Source organism: Channa argus, chromosome 2 (genome assembly GCF_033026475.1).
Source record: "Channa argus isolate prfri chromosome 2, Channa argus male v1.0, whole genome shotgun sequence".
NCBI classification, from domain to species: Eukaryota; Metazoa; Chordata; class Actinopteri; order Anabantiformes; family Channidae; genus Channa; species Channa argus.
In genome coordinates this window covers 1,292,107-1,318,732 of record NC_090198.1, presented here as the reverse complement: position 1 = coordinate 1,318,732, position 26,626 = coordinate 1,292,107, and the positions used below count along the sequence as shown (strand labels likewise).

At 39.5% G+C, this 26,626-nt stretch overlaps 1 protein-coding gene across 2 annotated transcripts in view; it reads left to right on the top strand.

Annotated features, from left to right (window-relative positions):
• Positions 1-26,626, top strand: part of adamts17 (ADAM metallopeptidase with thrombospondin type 1 motif, 17) — a 117,635-nt gene that overhangs the window by 68,122 nt on the left and 22,887 nt on the right. Inside the window, exons 15-17 of one of the 2 annotated variants that reach the window (XM_067493814.1) lie at positions 12,176-12,296; positions 17,638-17,712; positions 26,191-26,271. In XM_067493814.1, the coding sequence (XP_067349915.1) occupies positions 12,176-12,296; positions 17,638-17,712; positions 26,191-26,271 (277 nt within the window). The remainder of the gene's footprint in view (positions 1-12,175; positions 12,297-17,637; positions 17,713-26,190; positions 26,272-26,626) is intronic. The other variant, XM_067493821.1, reaches the window with a different exon arrangement.

Below are 26,626 nucleotides of genomic sequence, written 5' to 3'. Positions count from 1 at the left end.
ATGTTTTGTTAAACATACACTGTTGCCCTCATTTACATTTTTTATCATAATTACGTACATATTTTTCATAAACCATCATGCAAGACTATAATATGTGCATATGAATATAGTTATCTATGTTACAGAGAGTACTATTGTGAGTAGGAGATTATTATAGTGTATTTAAGAAAGTGTAATTATGTGTGGTAGAGACAATAGAAATCTGTTTAGGAGAGTATGGTAGTAAAAACAAGAATGTATATGATTATTGATAATAGAGAATTATAGTAGTGTGTAAAATACAGTAGTAATCTACATGTTAGAATATGATGCTGTGTTTGTGACTTACAGTGCCTTGCGAAAGTATTCGGCCCCCTTGAACTCTGCAACATTTTGCCACATTTCGGGCTTCAATCATAAAGTTAGGAAACTGTAATTTTTTTGTGAAGAATCAACAACAAGTGGGACACAATCATGAAGTGGAACAAAATTTATTGGATATTTCAAACTTTTTTAGCTTTTTTAAAAAACTGAAAAATTGGGCGTGCAAAATTATTCAGCCCCTTTACTTTCAGTGCAGCAAACTCTCTCCAGAAGTTCAGTGAGGATCTCTGAATGATCCAGTGTTGACCTAAATGACTAATGATGATAAACAGAATCAAGTCTCTGTATAAAGGCACCTGCACTGTGAAAGTCTCAGAGGTCCGTTTAAAGCGCAGAGAGCATCATGAAGAACAAGGAACACACCAGGCAGGTCCGAGATACTGTTGTGGAGAAGTTTAAATCCGGATTTGGATAAAAAAACATCCCAAGGAGCACTGTGCAAGCGATAATATTGAAATGGAAGGAGTATCAGACCACTGCAAATCTACCAAGACCTGGCTGTCCCTCTAAACTTTCAGCTCATACAAGGAGAAGACTGATCAGAGATGCAGCCAAGAGGCCCATGATCATTCTGGATGAACTGCAGAGATCTACAGCTGAGGTGGGAGACTCTCTCATAGGACAACAATCAGTCGTATAATGCACAAATCTGGCCTTTATGGAAGAGTGGCAAGAAGAAAGCCATTTCTTAAAGATATCCATAAAAAGTGTCGTTTAAAGTTTGCCACAAGCCACCTGGGAGACACAAACATGTGGAAAAAGGTGCTCTGGTCAGATGAAACCAAAATCGAACTTTTTGGCATCAATGCAAAACGTTATGTTTGGCGTAAAATCAACACAGCTTATCACCCTGAACACACCATCCCCACTGTCAAACATGGTGGTGGCAGCATCATGGTTTGGGCCTGCTTTTCTTCAGCAGGGACAGGGAAGATGGTTAAAATTGATGGGAAGATGGATGGAGCCAAATACAGGACCATTCTGGAAGAAAACCTGATGGAGTCTGCAAAAGACCTGAGACTGGGACGGATATTTGTTTTCCAACAAGACAATGATCCAAAACATAAAGCAAAATCTACAATGGAATGGTTCACAAATGAACGTATCCAGGTGTTAGAACCTGTGGAAAGGACTAAAAACTGCTGTTCACAAACGCTCTCCATCCAACCTCACTGAGCGCGAGCTGTTTTGCAAGGAAGAATGGGCAAAAATTTCAGTCTCTCGATGTGTAAAACTGATAGAGACGTACCCCAAGCGACTTACAGCTGTAATCGCAGCAAAAGGTGGAGCATGTATGTATATGCCAAGTATTAACTTAAGGGGGCTGAATAATTTTGAACGCCCAAGTTTTCAGTTTTTTATTTGTTAAAGTTTGAAATATCCAACAAATTTTGTTCTACTTCATGATTGTGTCCCACTTGTTGTTGATTCTTCACAAAAAAATTACAGTTTTATATCTTTATGTTTGAAGCCTGAAATGTGGCAAAAGGTTGCAAAGTTCAAGGGGGCCGAATACTTTCGCAAGGCACTGTGTGTCAGGGGGCCTCTCATCAATGTGAGTATCTTTGCACACTGGTTTCTCTCTGCTTTTATTGAACAATGCAGCCAATAAAGGTGGACTGGGGGTCTGTTTTTCAAGGACACCAATACGTTTTTGCCTCCTAAAACTTGTTTAAAGAAATTTATTTCTTAAGACGTCATAGAGAATAACATTTCTTTGACTGACAATTTTCTAATGAAAGCTGTTTTGGTTGGATATTTTTCATTCTTATATACTGAAAATGAAAGTTCATTCTAACTATGTAGAAAGAGGCAAATATAATATTGTTTTACTGGATATGACCTATTTGAAGGATGTTTTAACACCTGGGAGGGACATGCATGATCTACTTAAGAGCATCGATTCTTCTATTTCTGGAAAATCAGAGACAGTAGTTGCAAAGTTTAACACTTATTAAGTACAAATAGTAGTTGTTTCATAAAAGGTCATCTTTTGAAGTTCCAGATTACCAGATTACCCTGCTGATTAGATTGTTGCAGATAAATTGTAAATACTGTACGTTGTTTATGGTGCGTCCATTGATTGTACTGTAAGGTTATAAATGGCTGTCAAATGACAGCTGGTGCTGTGGAAAAGGTCCAGAGAAGCCGCAAACATTTTTGAAGCTTTGTTCTCTGAAGCTTTTAATATTATGTGCAATACACAATAAAATCCCCCAAATTCTTTAAAATGAAAAAAGTGGTTATGAAGAAGAAAACAGAGCATCAATCTCTAGAATATACAACCACTCGCATTACAAAGTGCTCAGTATTTTTAGACTGTTGCAAAGCAATGGCAAATCCAGGAAAGGTTTACTATGCTTACAGTAGCACTGAACCCATATGAAAACCTGCCCTTTGGCTTCTCCTTTGTTCCTCTATTCTTTTGTGAACTCATAAAAATAGACTATTTACTAGCTGAAGTAGTATTTCGTTTTTGGAAAAAGCTTGGTTTTAAAATGTGATTAAAGTTATTTGCTTTTATTGTACAAGTTGCCATTATAACTGGGTAAAATGCTAAGAGTAAAATGCAGTCAACTGAGGAAGGAGGAAGACCCTCTAGGGCTCTGGTGACAATATTATTAGGAATGAAAGTACGACACCAGCCTCCACACATCACAAACACCTTCTGTCTCATCAAGGAGCATGTCTAGGTCCATCCTGTTCTGCCAGCTGCTCCACCAGGTCTTCTACAGCATCAGAGGTTTGGGGAATTGCTGTTGGTTCTAATATTTGTAATTCATCCACTCAACATGTTGAGTAATGACACAAAGAAGACTTTGGTTTCTAACTTTCCATCAAATTATCTTTTATGGGCACTGCACTTCCAGGCTGGAGAGTGAGGAGATGCCATGTTGGATTCCTACCTTCACAGGTGACACAAACATCACCTGTGTACACCTTGCTGTCCGGTTCTGGGACACATGTCTTTCAAACACGTGTACCAGTGTACTGTGGCACAAGGAGTCTCATGTCTTCCATGGTGTTGTCGTCATCAATGTACTGCAACAGAGCTGATCCTGCTGGTAAATGCAATGTCTCGAGATTTCAGCTGATGGAAAACACTGGGACTAACTAAAAACTCAATTAAAAAACAAAGATCATCCAGATAATCTTCATTATTTTATTTTATTTTATTTTTATTTTTTTTAAGGAGAAAGCAAACGAGTAATAACTGTCCGCATACATAAGGTATTAGAAAAATACATGATCCAATTCAGCAACCAACAAATTATTTGATTGTGGAATTAATACTTTCACAGCTCTCGGATGGATTGTTTTTTTTACTGCTCGCAAGTCCTGAACAAATCTCCACACAGAATAGACATGTGCCATTAATGCAAATATGTTATGAGTCACCATAATACGTAAGAAGTTGGCCGTTGAATGGCTGTTATAACTTGGACTCAAATATAATTTCAGAATATTTTACAGCATCCGAAGTATTTTTGCTTTAACATATTAAAAGATGTACTATAAAGCTAGTTAACTACTTATCATATTCTATATGATTTACTTTTGTTGTTTTTTTTTTCCTTTAACAGTCATGAATGCATGTTTAAAAGCTCAATCTTGAGAATTAGCACAACGCAATCAATGAGTCAAATACTCTTTTTGTGTTTTTCCAGAAACACCAACATGTACATTGCTCATTTTCCAACTTCAGTTACTTTACGGTAGTGGAGCAAATAGGTCCACTACCCAGCAAAAACGCCACATCTTTCAGAGTGTATTCAGGCAATTGACTCTCTCCATCAGCATTTAAACCTTTGGTGGTTTAAATTTAGCTCTGATCTTGAACACATTGCTCAATCAAATCCACATTTATTCCAGCATGTCTGAGCTTTATCAAGCAGTTTTCATTGCATTTGTCTGGCAAACTTTCAGTACATGTCTGAGCGAGCATTTCTTCATTGCAGCGTGTCAGTGTCCATCACCTCCCTCCTTTTGGTCAGTCACCAGCAACTGTCCTTGGGACACTAGCTTTTCCTCCTCCTATCAGTTTGACACTGGTAATGACTTCTCAGGACAATCTCTGGGTCTATGTCCTCCTCAATCCCAGAGGAACAGTCCTTTGCACAGTGTCCCCTTTGCCCACTTGTGTGGTGTCCATCTGCAGCTACTGAACGTCAGCCACATCCAACTTCTCGTCCTCTGCCTCTCCATCGTCCACAGTATCCTTTTCCTCCGCGACCTCTGTCATATGAAGACTGTATTAAAGACTGTCTGGGCCACTTCGACCATATTCTTTTCCTTCTATCTTTCCCCTTCTAAGATGTGGTCACAAATGAGGCAGTGGTGGTTGTGGCAGCACTGACGGGTTGGAGTCCAAGCCAGCATCCAGTTACCGTGATCTATGAATACAGAGAGGATACACTGGATTTATAGTGGTGGTGTGTGTTTACTACTGAAGCATTATCTGTTCTGTGTGGTTCAGTTGTTAGGTTTTTTTTTTCTTTTTTTACATATTTACCATTATGTAAGTTACACATCTGTTTGTCTTTTTGTGACTCTCTTTTTAGCCTTCACTTTCTTTTCTTGATTTAACGTTCTATTCCTCTAATGTTGTTAGCTTATTTTTATTAAAGCAACCTCCTTGGGAAAAACCAAAATACTCAATCAAAAGTTTCAAACATTTAAGACTTTTGTCACCATACTTTTAATCTTCTGTTTTCTCTGCTGCCTGTTTGCCCTCTTAATTCTCCATTCTCTCACCATCACTCAATTCCTAGGACTTAGTCCGAGTGTGCGAATTTCTTGCCACACTTCCAGTAAGGCAAGCAATTCTACTTTTGGACCTGTCCTGAACTGCTCTGCCCTGTAATAACCTGTGACCGGGTCTTGGCAAACTTAGAAGTCAAAGGAGAGACAATTAACTTGGTGCCTTTTCCCCTAATAAATGTCACCATACTTGGTTTTCATAATCATCAATCGGACCCTGCGAGGTCCAAGGCTACTTACTTCCCTGGTTTACCATGGAAGTTACGATGGAAGACACCTCAAGTGTAATCAGTAAAGAAGCTTCAACATCCAGGACGTCTTTTAGGGTTTTATTATCTTCCAAGAGAGAAGAACATCGACAGAGTTTCAATTCTCCATCCTATGCAGTTCTAAACTTCATACATCACACATTAGTTTTATAACCTTCTGTTGCTGGGCAGAACATTCTTCACCCTCAGGCTACTGCTCCCAGCACTTTTCTCCTTTTATGGAAACCTTTTCCCTTTTCAGCACTTTGATAAGCACCTGTGAGCATGGACTGACTCTGGGTCACTACAGTGTGGGATGGTCTGCTGTTAGACAGATGGTCTGCTGTTAGACAGTAACTGACCTTGGAGCAGTTCTGCAAACACTTCAAGACAAAACGTGTATATGAGACAAAGTTTGAACAACATTTTAAACATCCTTCGAAAGTACACTGAGTACAAGTTGTCATTATACCTATGTAAAATGCTAAGAGTGAAATGCAATCATTTAATCATACTTCAATTCAACTTTTTTCAATTCAACTTTATTTATATAGCGCCAATTCACAACAAAGTCATCTCAGGGCACTTTACAGAATAAAGTCAAGATTATAAAGATATATAAAGAGAACCCAACAATTCCCCCTGGAGCAAGCCATAGGCAACAGTGGAGAGGAAAAACTCCCTTTAAACCTCCAGCAGAACCAGGCTCAGGGTGGACGGCCATCTGCCTCGACCGGTTGGGGTGAGTGGAAAGGGGAGAGAGAAAAGAACAGAGCAACAAAAAGCAACAACAAAACATCGGGCAGATTGGTAGGACCAGTAGCTTCACGCTGGAAGACACACAGCTTCAAAGCTGGGGGACACCTGCAGAAAGGGACAGAGAGAGGGGGACAGAGGAGGACAAAGACAACTACGGGAGAGAACATACAGAGTTAATGACATACAGTGGTGACAATTGCTCAATTGATGAGAGGAGAGGAGAGATGGTCAAGAGGAGGAAAGGAGCTCAGTGCATTGGGGGGTGGGTCCCCCAGCAGTCTAAGCCTATGGCAGCATAACTATAACTAACTATATGCTTTATTAAAAAGGAAGGTTTTAAGCCTAGACTTAAAAGTAGAGAGGGTGTCTGCTTCCTGAATCTGAACTGGGAGCTGGTTCCACAAGAGAGGAGCTTGATAGCTAAAGGCTCTACCTCCCATTCTACTTTTGGAAATTCTGGGAACCACAAGTAGGCCTGCATTCTGAGAGCGAAGTGGTCTACTGGGATGATGTGGTGCTATGAGGTCTTCTATATATGATGGAGCCTGACCATTCAGAGCTTTATATGTAAGAAGCAGGGTTTTAAATTCTATTCTACATTTAATGGGAAGCCAATGGAGAGAAGCTAGTGAAGGTGAAATATAATCTCTCTTGCTAGATCCAGTCAGCACTCTTGCTGCAGCATTTTGGATTAATTGCAGGCTCTTTAGGGAGTTACTGGGGCATCCTGAAAGTAGAGAATTACAGTAGTCCAACCTAGAGGTAACAAATACATGGACCAGTTTTTCGGCATCACTTTGATGCAGGATGCTCCTAATTTTGGCAATGTTCCTTAGGTGGAAGAAGGTTCTAGAGATTTGTTTTATATGTGAGTTAAAGGACAGATCCTGATCAAAAATAACTCCAAGGTTCCTTGCAGTAGTACTGGAGGCCAGACTTATGCCATCTAGAGTAACAATATGGTTGGACATCATATCTCTGAGATTTTTGAGCCCAAATACTATGACTTCAGTTTTGTCTGAGTTTAAAAGTAAAAATTTGTGGGACATCCAGGCCTTTATGTCTTGTAGGCATGTTTGAAGCTGTCGTGGCAAAAACTGTAAGGCAAGTTAGGAGGCAAAAAGGCAACTTACAATTGAATGATAACGGTGAATTTAATCAGCAAATAGAGAAACATGCAGAGCAGAACAGAGCTACACTCTAGAGTGGGCCAATCTGATTGACCAAGATGTGCAGGTTGTTCAGCCTTTTATACATACAACTCAACAGCTGGGTTCACACAAAGAACAAAGGGATGAGTCAATGCAAATCAACCTTCATACAATGTGGTCAGGAGTCTTAATTAACAAGTTCATGTTACTTTGTCCTTTTGTCTTCATTGTCTTTTAAGTCCTTGAGATTGATGATTTGTGCTGGTTCCTGTGGGCTCCCTTCTGGGAAGCAAATGTTCAGGTGTAGGTAGTTTTATAGTTAATATCTACCTAACACACTTCTTTGTGTGGCCAGAGACATGATGTCTTGCTGGGGAGCAAAAGGTGAGGAGGCACTGGTGTAAGCAGGTTTGATAGTGGGTCTGCCAGAAGTGTGAAAACAGTGAAACAGTGTTACCTAGATTTTGAAATTTCCCTCACAGAAGCTTTATTAACTGATTATTTTCATCTGGTTCCATATATAGATATAGCTGGGTATCATCAGCATAACAGTGGAAATTTATGGAGTGTTTTCTAATAATGTTGCCTAAAGGAGACATATATAAAGTAAAAAGTATTGGTCCTAACACAGAGCCTTGTGGAACTCCATAGCTAACCTTTGTGTGCATGGAGGATTCATCATTAGCATGAACAAATTGAAATCTATCAGATAGATAAGATTTAAACCAACCTAGTGCAGTTCCTGTAATTCCAATTTCATGTTCCAGTCTCTGTAATAAAATGTTATGATCAATGGTATCAAATGCAGCACTAAGATCTAACAGAACAAGTATAGAGATGAGTCCAGTATCTGAGGCCATGAGAAGATCGTTGGTGACTTTTACTAGTGCTGTTTCTGTACTATGATGAACTCTAAATCCTGACTGAAACTCTTCATACAAATTATTCCTATGAAGGTGATCACATAATTGTTTTGCGACTACTTTTTCAAATATTTTAGAAATAAAGGGGAGATTAGATATTGGTCTGTAATTGGCTAAAACACCTGGGTCAAGACAGGGTTTTTTAAGTAATGGTTTAATTACAGCTACCTTATAGGCCTGTGGTACATAGCCTGTTTCTAAAGATAGATTGATGATATCTAATATGAACGTATCTGTTAAGGGTAAAGCTTCCTTGAGCAGCTTAGTTGGAATAGGGTCTAGCAGACAGGTTGTTGGTTTAGATGAGGTAATAATTGAAGTTAGCTCAGAGAGATCTATGGGTAAAAAGCAGTCTAACAGGGAGTGGGGCCTTATCCATGATTCTAGCACTGCTGTACATGAAGATCTATCTATAATATTTGGGGGGAGGATCTGGTGAATTCGTTCTCTAATAGCTACAATTTTATTCATAAAGAAGGTCATGAAGTCATTGCTGCTCAGAGTTAAGGGAAAACTAGGCTCAACAGAACTATGGCTCTTAGTCAGCCTGGCTACAGTGCTGAACAGAAACCAGGGGTTGTTCTTGTTTTCTTCTATTAATGATGAATAGTATGCTGACATCACAAATAATGTGCTAGTCCTAGTGCTCACAACCTTATTAATAAAAAAGCTAATTAAGTTTTCACAAACTTCAGGAGAGTTCAGTTAGGTTGATTAAGGGACAATAATAACAGAGTTTATGGTTTTAAATAAAACATGATGAAAATGCCAACCTGCCTTAACATATGGAAAGACACTTTAACTTGTCTTTCTTGCACCTGGCAGCACGTGCAGCATCATTTAACAAGGGGTCATATCTGTTTTCAGCAGAGCCACAGTGTCCAACAGAGTTTGACAGGTTGAATTAAAGCGTGTGGATAATGCATCTACATCTGAATCAAAGCACAGGGAACTAGTTGGGCTAATTACTGAGTTATGACTGAGAGAAGCAGAGAACTGAGCAGCAGTGGAGGAGTTAATAATGGGACAGTGTTGTGCAGGAGCACGTGATTGAAGCACATGACAGGGGAGGGGCCTGTCAAATACAACAGACATACGGTCTGAAAACACAGCATCACAGACTTCAGGGTTAAAGACAGTAAAACCATGTGTTACGACATGTTCTCCTATGGGATCAGACACTATGCAAATATGGAAGATTAAAAGTGTAAATGACTTTTAAAAAATCTTTGACCAACAGCTTCTCTGAGCAACACGAATGTTATTATATGTTATACGAAAGTATTAAAACTCGTTCAAATGAGCGCATTATTCCTGCCAAAAAGTCAGCAAGTCATCAATAAAATTTGACTGTCTGCAAATCAAAGCATATTTCAGTGAGTCATTTTTTGTGCAAACCCAATTATTTACCCATATACATTTATTACATACATCTAATACATGAAAGTATAGCTGATAGATCTTATCCAAATGTTGACATGAAAACAATAAAGGGATTAGTTTATATCTGGTTTATATTTCCATCACTGTGAGAGAAAAAGAGCATAAATCTGTCCTGAAAACCTGTGATGTTTTATTGTATATGGCTTTTTGCAGTTATTTTAATATTAAACAATGTATTATTTCCACAAAACATGGCTTTAATTGTGTGGCCCACTCTGGGCCTATATTTAAAAAATTCTAGTCACACCCCTAGAAAAAGAGCATGGCTAAGTGTTAAGGTTGATTTTATATACAAGTGCTTGGAATATTTCATCCCCTTACAAAGTAGATAAATGAAAATCTGTGTAAAAAAAACACTAACTTACTGTTACAGTTTCAGTTATTACAGGTGTATCCAGGCAATGGAGAAAACAAATTTCAAGTAACTATTAACACACGTTTTTATACATCATGATGACTATATGCAGAGGAAACTCTGTGGGGGAAGTTTGAGAGTGAGACAGACAAAGAAAATGAAGTAGATACAGAACTGAAGTTCAAGAGGGACAAAGACAGGGCTTGGTTTTTTAAGCGTGGCATGCGTGACTCAGGCATGCAATGGTAATACTGCCAAGAAGAGGGAAAGAAAAGAAAACAAGCAGACAGGAAAAGGAGAGGGGAAATATATTCAGTGAAGCTATGAAAATAGACTTTGTCTGGCTGGAGGCTGGCCCTGGACGTCTGACTTGGCTGCAGAAGCCCCCAAACGGCCCTCGGATCCAGCACAGAGTGCACCACGCATTACTTTGTCTTACACTCTTTGTGCATGTCTTAAATTCTGGTTTAAATTCCTGGTGTTGAAAAAAAAGTTTCAGTCCTTTGAGCGTCATGTATTTTAGGCCAGAAGCATGTTGCTAATTCAGACAAAGAATTTGTCTAGTCTCTCACAAACACACACACACACACTCACATGCACATGCACAGGTCTTTCTATCACTGTGAGGACACAGATGTTGTGCGTTCCCTAGCCCCATACCTAAGCATTAGCTGTCACATCTAAATGCCTAACCTCAACCCGCATGCTTACACAAATCTAAAACCAATTATTAACCCTTAAAAATATCCTAATGCAAGGACATTTTCATGGTTGGTTTGGTGCCCACAGCACTTAAGTAAGATTACATATTAATGCTGAATGTACCTGAAGAACATGGTGGTGTCTTGACTCCTAACATTTAACATCTTTCTTTGACTCTTTCTTAACCTAAGAAAATGTGGGACTCCCATGGTCAGCCCCTTTTTTCAGCCTACATACTGGTACAGTGGGGTACAGAAAACAGTCACTCACCTTGGAATTTTTCCCCTCGGAGTTACAAGTGTCAGCCACTGAAATTCAGGGTTTTTACTGGTCATTGTGTTTACTCTAACGGCACAAAAGCTCAACTTTGGTCTCATGAGATAATGTCCAGAGAATCTCAAGATTCCTTTGCACGTGTAAAAGAGGCTGTGGTGTCCTTCCTGAATTGTGTCCTCCTTGCATGGTCACTCGGTTATTTGAAATTTCCAGCTCTAGGCAGATTTACATGTGGCATATTTTTTCCATTATTTAATGATAAATTACTGTTTTCCAAGAGATTTTTATTGAATAGGGAAAGTTCCCGCCCCTCATGACTTCTGCTTTTCAATCATCTTTTCACTAAGATTATTAAAGTATCTCTTGTCTTTATAGTGTAGATTTTAGTCAGGATAATAATTCAGCAGTAACTGAACCTTCCATATTAAGGTGTATTTATACTACAATCCTTTAAACACTCAGGTGAGCTCCATCTCACTTACTTCGTGGTTTTGTATACAATTGGCTGCACTGGAAATGAGTTAGGTAAGTTACTTTAAAAGGAGTGAATCTTTATGCAATCACTTATTTTCAGTTTAGAATTTTCCATTAATATAAAGATTACTTTGAGGAGATCTTTCCCTTTGACATAAAAGAGTCCGATCATATTTGTTAAAGGAAAAAAAAGCCAAATTAAATTGACCAGGATTTAGTCATGTAATAAAATCCAAGGCATAAACTTCCAAGGGGCTGATTCCATTCCTGAACTGCGTACACTTACTCACATAGCTATGACTAAAATAGAGTAGAAAAATTGATTTATGGTTTATAGGATATTGCCGTTCCTTCAAAATTAAGTCTTTTCTACAGGGGCACGGAGTAAATCCATTGCATTATTGGCGAAAAATTGTAACCAATTGCAGAACAACCTGCTAGCTACGCTCTTATGGATACATTAATGTCAATTCAGAACCTTGTATTATTACTAAAGAATATTAGTACTAAGTCGATGGTTTCAATTACCAGCTTACTGAAATACATATAAGACCAGGATGACCTAAGCGTAAAAGCTCAGGTCATCCTGGAGGGTAAACACCTTTTTTTTATAACACCTTTTTCCAAATAATCACATCTGTACACACACATACAAATGCAATATATGTTACAACTCATCAACCCTCTGAACAGCTGTAAGTAATTATTTTCTTGTCACAGAAAATTGGCTGTGATGGCATTATCGGCTCTCCGGCTAAAGAGGACCGCTGTGGCATTTGTAATGGAGATGGGCGCACTTGTAAGATAGTGAGAGGAGACTTCAACCACACCAAAGGAATGGGTGAGTGTGTGTGTTTCAGTATCTACAGGCATAAAGAAATCTTATGCCTGTGCTGATTTAGTTGATGCTGCATTTCTATTAAAAAGAAATCGAATATCTGGGTCAAATTACCTCATTACTAAACTATCAGCAGCATAGGGAAGTTGAAATTACATGCAATCGCTCACCTTTTAAGAATGTCATCTAAGTAGAACACAGGTTAAAAAACCTGAGATGCATCACACATTGACTCCGAGCGTCAGAGATATACAAGATTTTGAGCAAGGAAACATCAGCCAGCTTGTAGACATTAAAGGACAAATCTAAAAAAAAAAAAGCGTTTAAGGTTAGAGAAGGTAAAGGAAAGTTCAGTTCTACATATGAAGATCTATTGAAGGATGATTGATGAGAAGATATATTGAATCCCGTAACTTAAGGTGGAGCCATTGATTAGAGGGATTCCGGACAGAATGCTATTGCTCCATGGCTCAGTGAACAATATGCCAATCCACACTGATGAATGATGACCTTCATGCCTTGGAGACCACAGTGCCAAAGCATTAATTTCCTCTTAGAGATTGAGTGCACAGGCTATGCAGCAGGATTCCTTGTAGCTTAAGATACCACTGTTGGCGAGCCTGGTTTACAATGGATGAGCTGACTCGTTGGACTGTGCTGCTTACGTTTTATATGACACATCTCAATAGAATTAAACATGTTGGATACAACAAACTCCAGTTTCAAGACATGCATGCAGGTTAATTGGTGACTCTAAATTGCCCGTAGGTGTGAATGTGAGTGTGAATGGTTGTCTGTCTGTGTATGTCTCTAGATAGACTGGAGACCTGTCCAGGGTGTACCCTGCCCTTCGCCCAGTGACAGCTGGGATAGGGTCCAGCCCCTGCCACCCTGCTTTGATCATCTCCAGGCAACCACAGCACTGCTGCAAGTAGAAACAGTGTCTTCTCCTGCTCAAGGCCATAAATGCAGAGGTCTGTCAGGGCACTCAATCCGCTTTACACTGCTTCTCATTCACCCATTCACAATCGCACACAGACTCACACACCGATGGAGCATAGCAGCCAACACTCACCGGGAGCAACTAAGTTGGGGGTTCAGTGTCTTGCTCAAGGACACTTTGTCGTGTCACAGGAGGAGCTGGGGATCGAACTAAAAACCCTATACTGCTCTACCTCCTGTGCCACAGTCGCCTCATAGTGTTTTGCCTAAATTTGACATTTAGGGAAAAAAAGGCTTTATATGTGTGTAAAAGACATTTTCTGTGTGCAGTTCTTTCAAAATGTATTTACAAATTGTTAGATGCATGTGCACAAATGGCCAGACAAACACATATCACATAATACAAGGTTTAGAGAATATTTTATCACCCAAATCCACGAATGTATGCTGTGCAGGGTGAGATGTACGGAGGGGCAAAGGTGGGCAGCCTACTAAACATGTATTATTTTACAGTTCTTTTTGCCTTTTGGACAACAACAGCTGTTCAACATGCATGTTTCCAGCTCTTTCAGCAGTGAAGACAGTGTGTCACTTCAAGGCAGCAGACATTATATGAGTGAAGGACAGGAAGAAAGGCCGTAGTAGCTGAAGTCTCTAAATGTATTTTTTAACACTGGTTTCCCATAAATACATTTCTTCCCCTTTAGTCCTGATGAAGTACAGCTCCTGTGGAAGTGGGGGTGTGACAGGTGGTAAAGTGGTAAATTACTTTTACCTTACTGGTACCCAAAGCACTTTACGCTGCTTTTTATTCACCCATTTTACTGGCCAACACTCACTGAGAGCAACTAAGTTGGGGTTCAGTGACTTGCTCAAGGACGCTTTGACATGTGACAGAAAGAGCCTGCTTTAACAGGAAAAAGGAAGAAAACTGAGGAAAAGAACGTTGTGATTGTGTTGTGTCAGTGACGTTTTATCACAAATGACTGCTACATACAGGTGGTACTGTATCACTGGTACCATTCATTTTATTAACAACTAAAAGATGAGCAATTAGTTTCTATCATTTGAGTATCTTTTTCCTCTTTTACTATTTTCAGAAGAGAGAAGTTTTACTGTCATCATTAAGTACATTTACATCAGGTTTGATCTCTGCATTTGACCCGTGGGGAGACTAGTGGCAGCTGCCGGGGGTTGTGACTGCTCACATGTACAGTAGCTATGTACTTCAGGTCTTCAGTTGTCACAATGGCATGTGGCTCTGTGTAAACAGAGACCTTAGCACTAAGCAATGCTAAACTCCAGTTGGTTTTGCATAAACACTAAAAGCTTCTAACCTTTTGGCAACTATGCTGATAGAGCAGATAGACAGAGCGGATTTAATCCAGCCCTGGTGTTCTGAATCCCCTCTCACTCACCAAAGCACTGGGTTTTTTTGGGTTTTATTTTAGAAAAACCACACGTAAAACGGAAAGGTCATCCGCAACACCACACAGAAAAAGACAGAAAAGAGATTGCACTGTGTGGGCTGGCATGCTGCCTCCTTTGCACTGTAATAGGTGAAAGGAAAATCACAAGAGCTGGCACTGTCAGATTCAGTTGGCAGGTTACTCTGCCTCTCATTCATTATGAAAAAACAAGCAAAATGAAAAGGAAATTAACAAAGCAAGCAATTCCTCTGCTGTCATGATCAACAGCTGAGTGTAAACATGGAAGTGTTTATCGTGTCAGTAGTTAACAGCAAGCCAAGGGGGCACATATATGATAGATTTATATTTAGTCATTTGGCACAAGTCATTTGGCGAAGTCCAAATCAAGTATTTTTTCGTGTCAATTTTTGGACAGGCCACAGAATATTTCCTAGTGCTGACAAATGGACAGTGACAGAATGTGAAAATCCAACAGAGCTGTTCATATAGTGGAAGCCAAAATAGCAATTGTCAGCCAGCTGAGCATTTTTCAGTGTACATCTATACAGAGCTGACTGTTTTTCAGTGTCAAATAGTAAAAAAAAAAAAAAAGACATCTATGACTATAACATGTTGGTATCACCTTGGCCACCTTGGTAATTAACACTGGCACATAAACAGTGGGGTGGACTAATGTGCAATGTTTCTGAAATAAAAATTGTTAACCAAAAACATTTTTTATTGGCCAGAAGAAGACTTAATTTTGCATGGGTCAGCTTATCATGTGTGCACATGGTAGAGAGGCCTATTTCCCACCTGGGATGATATGGTGCTATGAGGTCTTCTATATATGATGGAGCCTGACCATTCAGAGCTTTATATGTAAGAAGAAGGGTTTTAAATTCTATTCTAGATTTAATGGGAAGCCAATGGAGAGAAGCTAGTGAAGGTGAAATATGATCTCTCCTGCTAGTTCCAGTCAGCACTCTTGCTGCAGCATTTTGGATTAATTGAAGGCTCTTTAGTTACTGGGGCATCCTGAAAGTAGGGAATTACAGTAGTACAACCTAGAAGTAACAAATGCATGGACCAGTTTTTCTGCATCACTTTGAGACAGGATGCTCCTAATTTTGGCAATGTTCCGTAGGTGGAAGAAGGCTGTTCTAGAGATTTGTTTTATATGTGAGTTAAAGGACAGATCCTGATCAAAAATTCCCTGATTGTAAGTGGGTATTGTTATGCTAAGGTCTGGCAATAGTTGAGGCATCTGGTACAGGCTGTCTGCATCATTGCACCATGGTCCACTGCTGTGGCTGGTGTTAGTGGATACCTGAATGCGATTTCCTCAGTGTTTCCCTAGGACTCGGATTTCTCCAGAAATTGCCCAGGGTCACAAGTAGAACTGTGCTTTACCTTGCTATGGAGCAACCCTCAGTGCGTGAGATTGAGACTACATCTTATAGGGTACTTGGGGATGCAACCTCTTTGGTTGCAACCCCTGCCCAGCAGCCTCAATAAGTCTAAAGAGCTCAAATTGGTGTAGCCCCAATATCTGATTAAATCCACTCTCCATGCAAGATCTTTGTTAAGATGGTATTTGTTTTAGAAGAAACCAACTCAAACAGAACAGTTAACCTCCTCTCAATGTTTCATGTTAGTATCAAGACTGAAATTGCAGCTTGCATTTGCGTCACATTAGTATTTTTCGAGTGACACACTCAAGAGCAAATCTACAAACCAATATTTTGCTAAATGTTATGGCAGTGACAATGTAATTGTCCTTTACTTTGAAAATCCCAGGTTTCCTTTTGTATAGAGATTCATTTCAAAGGTCTGAAACATAAAAGTAAGCGAAGCCTGATCCCCAAGTGCAACAAATGACGACCTGAGATAAAAAGTATCTACTACTTTACCAGGGTCAACCTTTGTGCTTTGAATGAAAACTTTACATGTTTACAATAATGTCAATGTCAAAGAGTGCAAGGAAAAACACCCTAAGACATATACAGTAAAAGATGAAATCCTTGCATCAAGGATCAAAATATTTCACATTGAAATGCGTATTTAAATCCAGTGAGGGAGTGATGAGCAATTTTATGTCATTGGAAATAACTTAAATAGTTGAACATCTGAGATTTGTACCTGTCCCTAAGCACAGCAGGTATTTGTGGACCTGGAAGTGACAAAATACTTTCCGACCATGCAAGTGAATGTTATGTTGTTGAAGTGTTTCTGGCAATCTCTGCACATGCATCTAACAATCTGACATTTTAAAGAACTGTATACAAGAATTTAAATTAACATATTTCTAAACCCTGACTGTGTACTGTGTGTAGATTGTTATACATCAGTAGTGGCCACTGAGACACAAATGTCTTTAAACATTTGTAATCTTGATTGTATTTGCAAACAACCAAATACAAACTTGTAGCTACTTAGGATTATATTTTAGGATTTTATTTACCTGTGTTCATGGCAAATGTTCACTTTAGGGACAATAAATATTGATTGCTTGATTGAAGAGCCAAAAATTCCTCTGTAGTGGTGGGAAACATAAGGGTCCATCAATAAGACGGACTGAAAACGCCCCATCCCAGTCCAACAGTAGCTTCTCATTGCTAGATTGCTGTATGTTTCTGACAGTGGTATTTCTGCTACGCAAAAACATCTTCTATCACAATTCAGTTGTAGTTACACTTTTTTTAATGGAGTCCAATGTATTCTCACTTATCTTAAAAACCATCTAAAAGAAATATCATGTCGTGGGTTAGTTTGACAAAGCACATGGACACTGTTAAGTAATTAACCATGACTTTGAAACGCTCAGCCTCCACTATCTTCATCATATCATCAAGTGATTCAGCAGAGGAGAAAATAACAGGAACTTGGAGCTTCTCTGTGTGTATGTTGTGTGTTTGCACATATGCAGGCACATACTTGTTTGGTCCACAGGACATGTGACCTCCCCTCCACCTCCTTGTTTTGTCCTCCAGTCACCACTAAGCAGTGTAAGAGGGTATCAACCTGTGTGCTGACTAAACCCAGAGCTGTCCCCAAATGTTTCTCATGTAAGATGCATGTACTGTGTGTGTGCGTGTGCGTGTGCGTGTGTGTGTGTGTGTGTGTGTGTGTGTGTGTTTCTTGCACTGCCTGGACTGCCTGTAGTGCTTTACTGTAGGTAGACGAGATCAGTGGGCTCCCCTTGGATTTGTAGTCTGAATCTTAGAGCTTGGTTAGAGTTACATAACCAGCTGTTTGAACCCATTAGCCCTTAACTCAGTCATGAGGAATGCAAGAGATGTATTCCTTTCATTCAAGCTGCTTCCCTCTCACTGGTGCAGCTCAAAATACATGGGAGTAATGTAGAGGAGAAGGACACAGGCATCTGCAGTAAAATCCCTGTCTTTAAACACCTAAATCCTGACCATAAAGTACATTGCTGCTACTTTAGAGTTTTGGCATTTACTACATCACATAATCACCTTCATATATGTAACATTTGGCTTTTACTTCTCTAAAAAAAAATAAGAAAATAAAAAAAACAACAACTACTGCTTGTAAACCCAGGTGAGCCCACTGCAGTCTGTGGTTAACCAAAGGTGAATGTGCAGGGTGGTGGAGGGTTGGGTGCTGTTGGTTGGTGATGAGGTGTGAACAGTGTGTTTTTTTCATTTTCGATACAAGTTGCCCAAAGGCTCAGATCTGCGCAGGATCACTTTCAGCCTGGAACTAGAAAATTTTGTTTCGTGAACACAACCTCCTGAAATGCAAATACCATGTGTGCCCATGAAGAACTGCTGTTTTTCCTCACCATGAAAGGATCATATGAAAAGACTTTACAGGTAGTACACTAGCACTGAGGGAAGTAGTCTTCAAAGACCCCTGCCCTGCTCATTTTCCAACTGACCCTGCACTACCCATGTCTCATTAACTTGTTCAGGTGTGCTCAGTTGGAAGCTGGAAGATATGAATTCACTTTGTCTACCACAACTTCGTATAGTATCTTCCACCTTTTGATGGACTGAACACGCCTGACACGGGTCATCCGCAGTGGGTAGTGCAGGATAACCACTGCTGTAGAGCAGCATTTAGCAAGTTTTGAGCACTTTGGGGCACAAGGACTCCCAAAAACTCTTAGATACGAACTTCTTTCTATTTGAACCATCATCTGAAACATGATTTAAGTCCTCTTTGCTTTTGCTGCTTGTGTCTGAGTCTGAGTAATAGTAAATACACAAAGTAGCTTCATGAATCTGAGTTACCCTGAGTCTGAGTTTAAAGTTGATTCTTTATTATTATTTGTCTCCCTCTACCATTTGTGTGAGAGATTGTTTTTCTCTGTTGTAAATACCAGTTTGTGGTTTGAGTCGTCCTCATGAGTGGTAATACATGCACAGCTGAAGCTGTTACTGAACAGTAAAGGAAGCACCAGAAGACAAAGAATGATACTGACTAACACGTTACAGCAGCATTACAGATTTTTTATAACAAGCCTGTCTGATGTAATGTGCATGTTAACCACAAACAAAAGTGTGCGTCTGTCCTGTCCGGCAGTCAAACCACAAACAGAATCAGGACAGTTAGCCAACTAAAAGAACCTTCCAAAACTTGGTCTGTTGAATCAGTGTATTTTCTGTTGGGAGAATGTGAAGCTAAGTGGTACCTAAAAAGTGTGTTTCGAAGTTCTTGTGAAAGATGTCTGGCACAGAACTCTGAATGCCCTGTTACTGATGCAGCAGAATCCTGACCAAAAAACCTACCACAGAGACAAAATAACTCTCCAGGCAACTCTGAAGAAAATCATTAAAAAACTTTCTGTATATAAAAATCTGCCTAGAGCTGGTCGGCCTCTGACAGCTGACAATGTGCAGTAAGGAGTCTTATCCACCAAGACACCTATGACTCGTGTGAAGGAGTGAGAAGCTTCTGTGTTGCCTGAGTTCTGAAAGAGTATTTCCTTAATGTTTGTGTTCTTGGCTTTGTATATGTTTTTTCTTTTGGGGCCATTATAAAGTTTTCTTAAATCAGGAAAGAAGTCAGATCCATTAACTGACCACTGAAACTATGTCTTGAGTATGTCCTTGTCATATGACAAGCAAAGGCCAAAGAGCAAGTGATGAAATATGTCATGGTGAAGGATCGTAGTATTCACACTCACAACTTTATTCATTACATGTCATTTGCATTTCATCCATTGTGTTCATTTGACAAAATGTTTGCTGTTGTCCTGTCACTGTGTCAGTGCTTGATGTCACCTAATCCTGGCTGTCACCTACTGTCACAGTCAACTGTACCCTACTACTGTGCAACTATGTTGTGTGTGTTGTTGGTAAGTATGAAGTCATGTTGGCGGTTGGGCATGATTATCCACCAGAACAAAGCTTCTCATTTATTTTACATTGAACATTTGGCTTTTTGAATCATCTGACACTTTTATGTAAATATTTTCTTAAATTCCAATCTGGATATTTGTAGTTCTGGACATTATTTGTTTTATTACATTGTTACCTTACAAAGGCCAAAGACATCATGTTAACCATTTACAACACAGATTTTTAACCGCGGTGAAAGTCGGCATCAAATATCTCTGCTCTGCTGACATGGCCATCAAATCAGAATCAGAAACACTCACCACACAGGTTTCTCCACCACAATCCCTTGATGTCCCATCACAGAGAACCTTGTCTAATATCAATCTCAGTTCACAGATCTCATTTGTAACGGTTTCCCTGTCTATAAGAAACAATGAGAATGATGGTTAAATGACAATAATTAGACTAAAGTAAAAAGATAACGGCTTCTCAATTAACTGTGTTTTCCACAATCCTACTACACATTTTAAAACCAATACTGAATTGTCTTCACTCACAGGTCTATTACTCTGCAAACTTTAACCTGGATTTGGTTATTTGTGTTTGCTGTAGACCAAAACAATTCAAAACATAAGCCAGACAGACGCATCACCCAACTGCTTGACATGTTTCTTTGTTTAAAATGCCCTATCAAGAGTTTTTAGAAAACAAATTTTATGCACATGCACAACATCTTATGTAGTAATTATGGCAATTCAGATAATTTGGAGCACTATTTTCTAAAATCTTCTCGACTAGGTTTATGGCCCTGGTCCCCAACTTTGGGTCTAATGTAAACCCCCAACCCAGAGATCATAGGTGATGTACAAGGATTTGTCTGCTCTGAGGTTAGGAGGCAGTCAACCCAAGGTTTGCCTGCCAATAGTTTGGCAGGACTTGTTAAAAATTGCTTTCAACATAAATCTATGTGTGATTTATGGGCCAAAAAGAAAATTTATGACCCTGTATATGCCTTGTTCATCACTGTGGACTGGGGATGCTCAGCATTTCAAAGATCTAAGTGGGTGGGCTCCATGGATAAAAGGTTGGAAACGGCTGGTCTATGGCACAGACATTTAATCCAGTCTGACTAACATCACCTGTGAGCAGCAGCAATTCATTGTTAGTTTTGGTGTCTGTGTAAAATGAAACTGATTTAAGTGACCAAAGTTATCCATTAAGTTAGGAGAACACTATTGTTCCTGTAACTGAGGTGATTTCTGTGTGTTATTCTATCACTTTCTGCTACATAATCTGACTTTATGTTCACTTTATTCGTAAGATAATTCTCCTCACACTGTAAATGAAGTCATTAGTAAAGCAAATTATAGTTATCAGACTGAGATGCTTTGTACTGAAACAATGCCCAACAAATATGAAAGGGCTATAGAATGTGTGTAAAGGGCTGGTGGCTGGTGGTGTGACAGAGATGCTACAATTACAAAGTTAAATAAAACACCCTGTTATACAAGCAAAGTTTGTCTGGTTGTTTAAGTGCCTAACATCATCTAATGACCGTATGATGTTTGAAAAAAAAAAATCAATACACTTCCAATTGACCTCTCTTAGTATTTCTGGTTTTGGCAAGTAATTTATAGATTACAGTCACGTCCATGCAGTTTATATTTGGATAGTGACAGAATTTTAATCACTTTGACTCTATATGCAACCACAATGGGTTTGATCCTTTAAGTACACGGCCTGCTTTAATTTAAGGTTTTGGTGAGAAAGTATTGGACGAGCAGTTTAGGAATTAGATTCATTTTTTAAATAGCACCAATTTAAAAAGATTAAAAGTAATTACAACCCCAATTCAAAAAGCTTGGAACGATGTGTAAAGACTAAATAAAAACAGAATTCAATGATTTGCAAATCTCATCAACCCATATTTCATTCACAATAGAACATAAACAACATATCAGATGTTGAAACAGATATTTTACCATTTCATGGAAAATATTAGCTCATTTTGAATTTGATGGAAGCAACAAAAGGCTGGACAAGTATTTTTCCAGCCTTTTTTCAATAAAAGCATTTGACAACTAATTAGGTTAATTGGCAACAGGTCAGTAACATGACTGGGTATAAAAGGAGCTCGTCAAAGACGCAGAATGTCTTGAATGTAAAGGAGGTTCACAAACTTTGTCTAAAAATTGTGGGACAATTTCAGAAAAATGTTCATCAATGTAAAATTGCAAAGACTTTGAAGATCCCACCATCTACAGTATATACTATTATCAAAAGATTCAGAGAATCAGGAGGAATCAATACTGTGTTATCTGAGCAAAAGCTCATCTGAAATAGTCTGAGGCCAAATAGAAAACTGTTCTGTGGTCAGATGAATCAAAATTTGAAATTCTTTTTGGAAACCATGGACTCAGTGTCCTGTGGACTAGAGAGGAGATGGACCATCCAACTTGTTATCACCAGACAGTTCAAAAGCCTGCATCTCTGATGGTATGGGGCATTAGTGCCTATAGTGTACGCAGCTTACACGTTTGTAAAAAGACACCATCGATGCTGGTTTTAGAGCAACATGCTCCCATATGTTCTCTTTCAGGGAAGGCCTTGCAGATTTCAGGAAGACATTCAACTCAAGTTTTCATCCCTAGACCTTCCCATTCTCCCACCACACTTGTAACATTACACCAGAACCTCAGGTTTCTCAACCTGGACCAATTCTCTTCACTGGTCTCTTAAACTCTGCCCCCAACCCAGGACCTCTCCATCCACGATGCAGCCATAGACAGCCTCTGCAATACACTTTCATCATGTTTGGATTGTCTCTGCCCCATGTCTTCGAGACCCGCGCGTCCCTCAGCTTCTAATTCCGTGGCTCGCCTACTGGATCCGTAAACAACGCACAACGCTCAGGAGTGCTGAGAGGAAGTGGCGCAAATCCAAGACTCCATCTGCTCTTGGTAAGTATCAGGATCTGCTTGGATCTTTTACTGTTATCAGGGCAAAGACTGAATACAACCAGGAGAAGCGCAGCAACACCTTGGAAACCAGAAAGCTGTTCTCCACTTTCAAATCACTCATCTATCCACCTCCACCTTCGCCATCTACCTCTCTCACTGCCAACGACTTTACCGGCTTCTTTACTAATAAGGTGGCAGCCATCAGCTCACAGTTCTCTCCTCCAGATGATGACATCCTGCTAAGTTCTTCCAACACTGCATCGCTCTCCTCATTTTAGAGTCTGAGGACGACGTATCCACCCTCCACTCTCACCATCCGCCCACCTGCTCTCTTGATCTTATCCCTTCCACTCTCCTTCAAGCTGTTGCACTCGCACTAATGCCAGCTATTTCACAAATCATCAACTCATTTCTAACAGCAGGGACTTTTCTGACCTCATTCAAGCAGACCCAGATTACCCCACTGCTCAAGAAGCCTTCTTTTGATTGTGGAGAGTTACCAATCCTGTCTGTCTTCTTCCATTTCTGGCCAAGACAATGGAACGAGCAGTCTTCAGTCAACTCTCAAAATTCTTTCCAAGAACAACTTCCTCAATGTCAACTAGTCTCGCTTCAAGAAGGGTCACTCCACAGAAACAGGACTCCTGAATGTTGTGGAATCTCTCCGAGCTGCAAAAGCCGTAGGTCAGTCTTCTGTCTTAATCCAACTATATCTATCTGCAGCCATTGACACTGTGAACCATCAGATCCTTTTGTCCACACTCTCTGACTGGGCATCTCTGGATCAGCTGTAGCCTGGCTTTGGTCTTACCTATCGGGAGGATCCTTCAAGGTATCCTTGCGGGGTCAAGTTTCTCACTCTCATAGCCTCTCTACTATTGTGCCACAGGGTTAAATTCTTGGTCCTCTTCTTTTGTCTATCTATACTACATCCCTGGGTTCCATCATCCGTTCACATGGCCTTTCCTACCACTGACATGCTGATGACACAAAGCTGTTCCTGTCAGGATTGGTTTTTGGGGTGGACCCAAGTGTAACAAAGAGAGAAGGGGGTATGGAAAAAAGGGCTTTATTTACAATTAGAATGAAAACGCAAGAACAAACAACTAACGTAAATTCACTAGTATCATGAAGGACAAAGCCGACCCAATTTGAGGAAGTACACTATTGGCGGCAGAAAGTAACTTGGGCATGGACATACAAACAAAGAAATGGAACAAGGCCTGAGTGGGCAAACTGAGAAACCGGAAAGGGAAATAGACATAACACAAAGGTTGAGCTAGAACTTAAAAGTACACAAACACAGGAACTAGGAGATAACCATGATCTAGGAACTAAACTTAAACCAGGGCTATAGAAACTAAATATCTAAATTGGGGAAGTGAACATAAAACTAACGCGGTTGAGGCCAACAATCTAAGGAGTGAATGAGCTTACGAGAATAGAACAAAGACACACAGACACTACAAGATAAGGAAGAAACTAAGCATCAATATGAAACTGTTAACAAGGCAAAAAATTTATCAGAAAACAAAGACTTCCCATAAACAGAAAACAAGCTCACATAAAATAAAAAATCAAACCAAACTTCAGACCAAGACACGGATTACAGAAACCCACATGAACAGGAGTCAGAAGTCCAAAAACCATGAGACGAGTAAACTTGGAGACAGGGTGTTGCACGGATAGCATAGACAAAATAATGCTAACCCACCTACTGCATCCATCACAACAGCATGACTTCGCAGGAGAAGAGTATGGGTGCTGAACTGGCCTGCCTGCAGTTCAGACCTTTGACCAATTGGCGCATGATAAAACTAAAAAAAAACAGCAACAAAGTCAGAAGACTGTTGAGCATCTAGAATCCTGGATCAGACAAGAATGGGACAACATTCCTCTCCTAAAACTCTAGAAACTGGTCTCCTCACATTCCACACATTTACAGATAATTGTTAAAAGAAGACGGGATGCTACACAATGGTAAACAATGTCGTGTTCCCTTTTTGAGATGTGTAGCTGCCATCAAATTCCAAATTAGCTGATATTTTCCATGAAATGGTAATGTCTCAGTTTCCACATCTGATAAGTTGTTAATGTCCTACGTATGGGTTGATGAGATTTGCAGATCATTGCATTCTGTTTTTATTTAGGTTTTACACATTGTCACAACTTCTTTTGAAATGGGGTTGTAGTTAACTCACAATCAAAACTGAGTAAGAACTTAGTTGCAGATTTATTGACAGCGACAGTGACTGCATGGCTGCAGACCCCTACCCTGGAACCCATAGTCATGTCTTTTGCCTTTAGCAAGTTAAATGTAATTCAATGTATCTACTACAGACATTAAAGCTTTTTGTGTGTTGGCTTAGCATTTATAATTATTTTCAGATATAACATTTAATTTAAACCATACTTTTAAAATCATATTTGTCAAAACACTACAAAAGATAACTAACAGTGTACCGTGAGCCTACAACTGTAGTGATGACCTTTATTGTCCTGCCAGCGGCCTTAATAATATGTGCTAATTGGCAGACAGTATGTCGGAGACTGGTAGAAAGGTGAAAGGGATCTGCACCAAATTTCTTTGTACGTTGACTGAGTTTTGGAATATGAACATTACATCTGCTGTTCTGTGGCCGTGCCATGTTGAAGTCAGCCTGTACTTATAGGATTGGGTTGAGATATTTTAGCTTCTATTGCTTTGGATCTAATTCCATATAGTTAAACTTGATTTTGGTAGCCTCTGAGGTTAACACCTTCATAGTAATGAAAATAGGGGAAACTCATTGCAGGAAACTCAATTTATCTACATTTTAAATAGGCGGCTGTGACTCAAGTAGAGCTGCCATCCACCATTCACAGTTGGGCAAGACACTAAACCGTAAGAGGGTCAGGCCTTAAGTGGGAACTCTGCTGTCATTGGCGTGTAAGTGTGTGTCTGAATGGATGAACGAGTGAATGAAGTGCTTTGTTCCGGTAAGTAGAAAATTGCTATTAAAGGGCAGACGATTCACTATTATTATTTTAGAGGTCATGAAATGTTGGTCATCTATTAAAAAAAAGAGGTGAGGTGTTTAACTACTCCTAACACTAAAAATAGCAGAGCAACCTGTGAGAGATACGTACTCTATATTTTATATATTTGGTGCTATGAGGGATTGGATTTAGTTGTGCAATGAATAGCGCATCTCTGATACAGACACAAAGGTCACCAGCCTGTTCTGCATACTGCTGAATATGTTTTCACCTTGTGTTTCTGTCTCTCAATCAGGCTACATTGAGGCTGTGGTTATCCCTGCAGGAGCCAGGAGGATCAAAGTTGTGGAGGACAAACCTTCCCATAGTTTTCTGGGTAAAGATGCATGTGTTTACAGGAAACTGACAACTAACGTGTTTTATAGTGAGCGCTACAGTATCTACCCACAACTACTATCATGCATTGATATGATCCTATTTTTTTTCTTATTAGAATGGACGTTATGGTGGGTTTTCTGATTTCTCCTAAAATATCCACCAAATATTTGAGTTAAAGGAGATTTAGGGGGGAAATCTGTCATACACAAACAGAAACATGGTTTATTTACGTGTTACTTGCTAATGATTAAGGAGTTTCATTTATCAGGTATATGTTAAACAGGTATAATTGTGAACAAACCAATTCCCGAATTACAGAAACATTTCAACAGAAATAAAGCCTTGGAAATCTG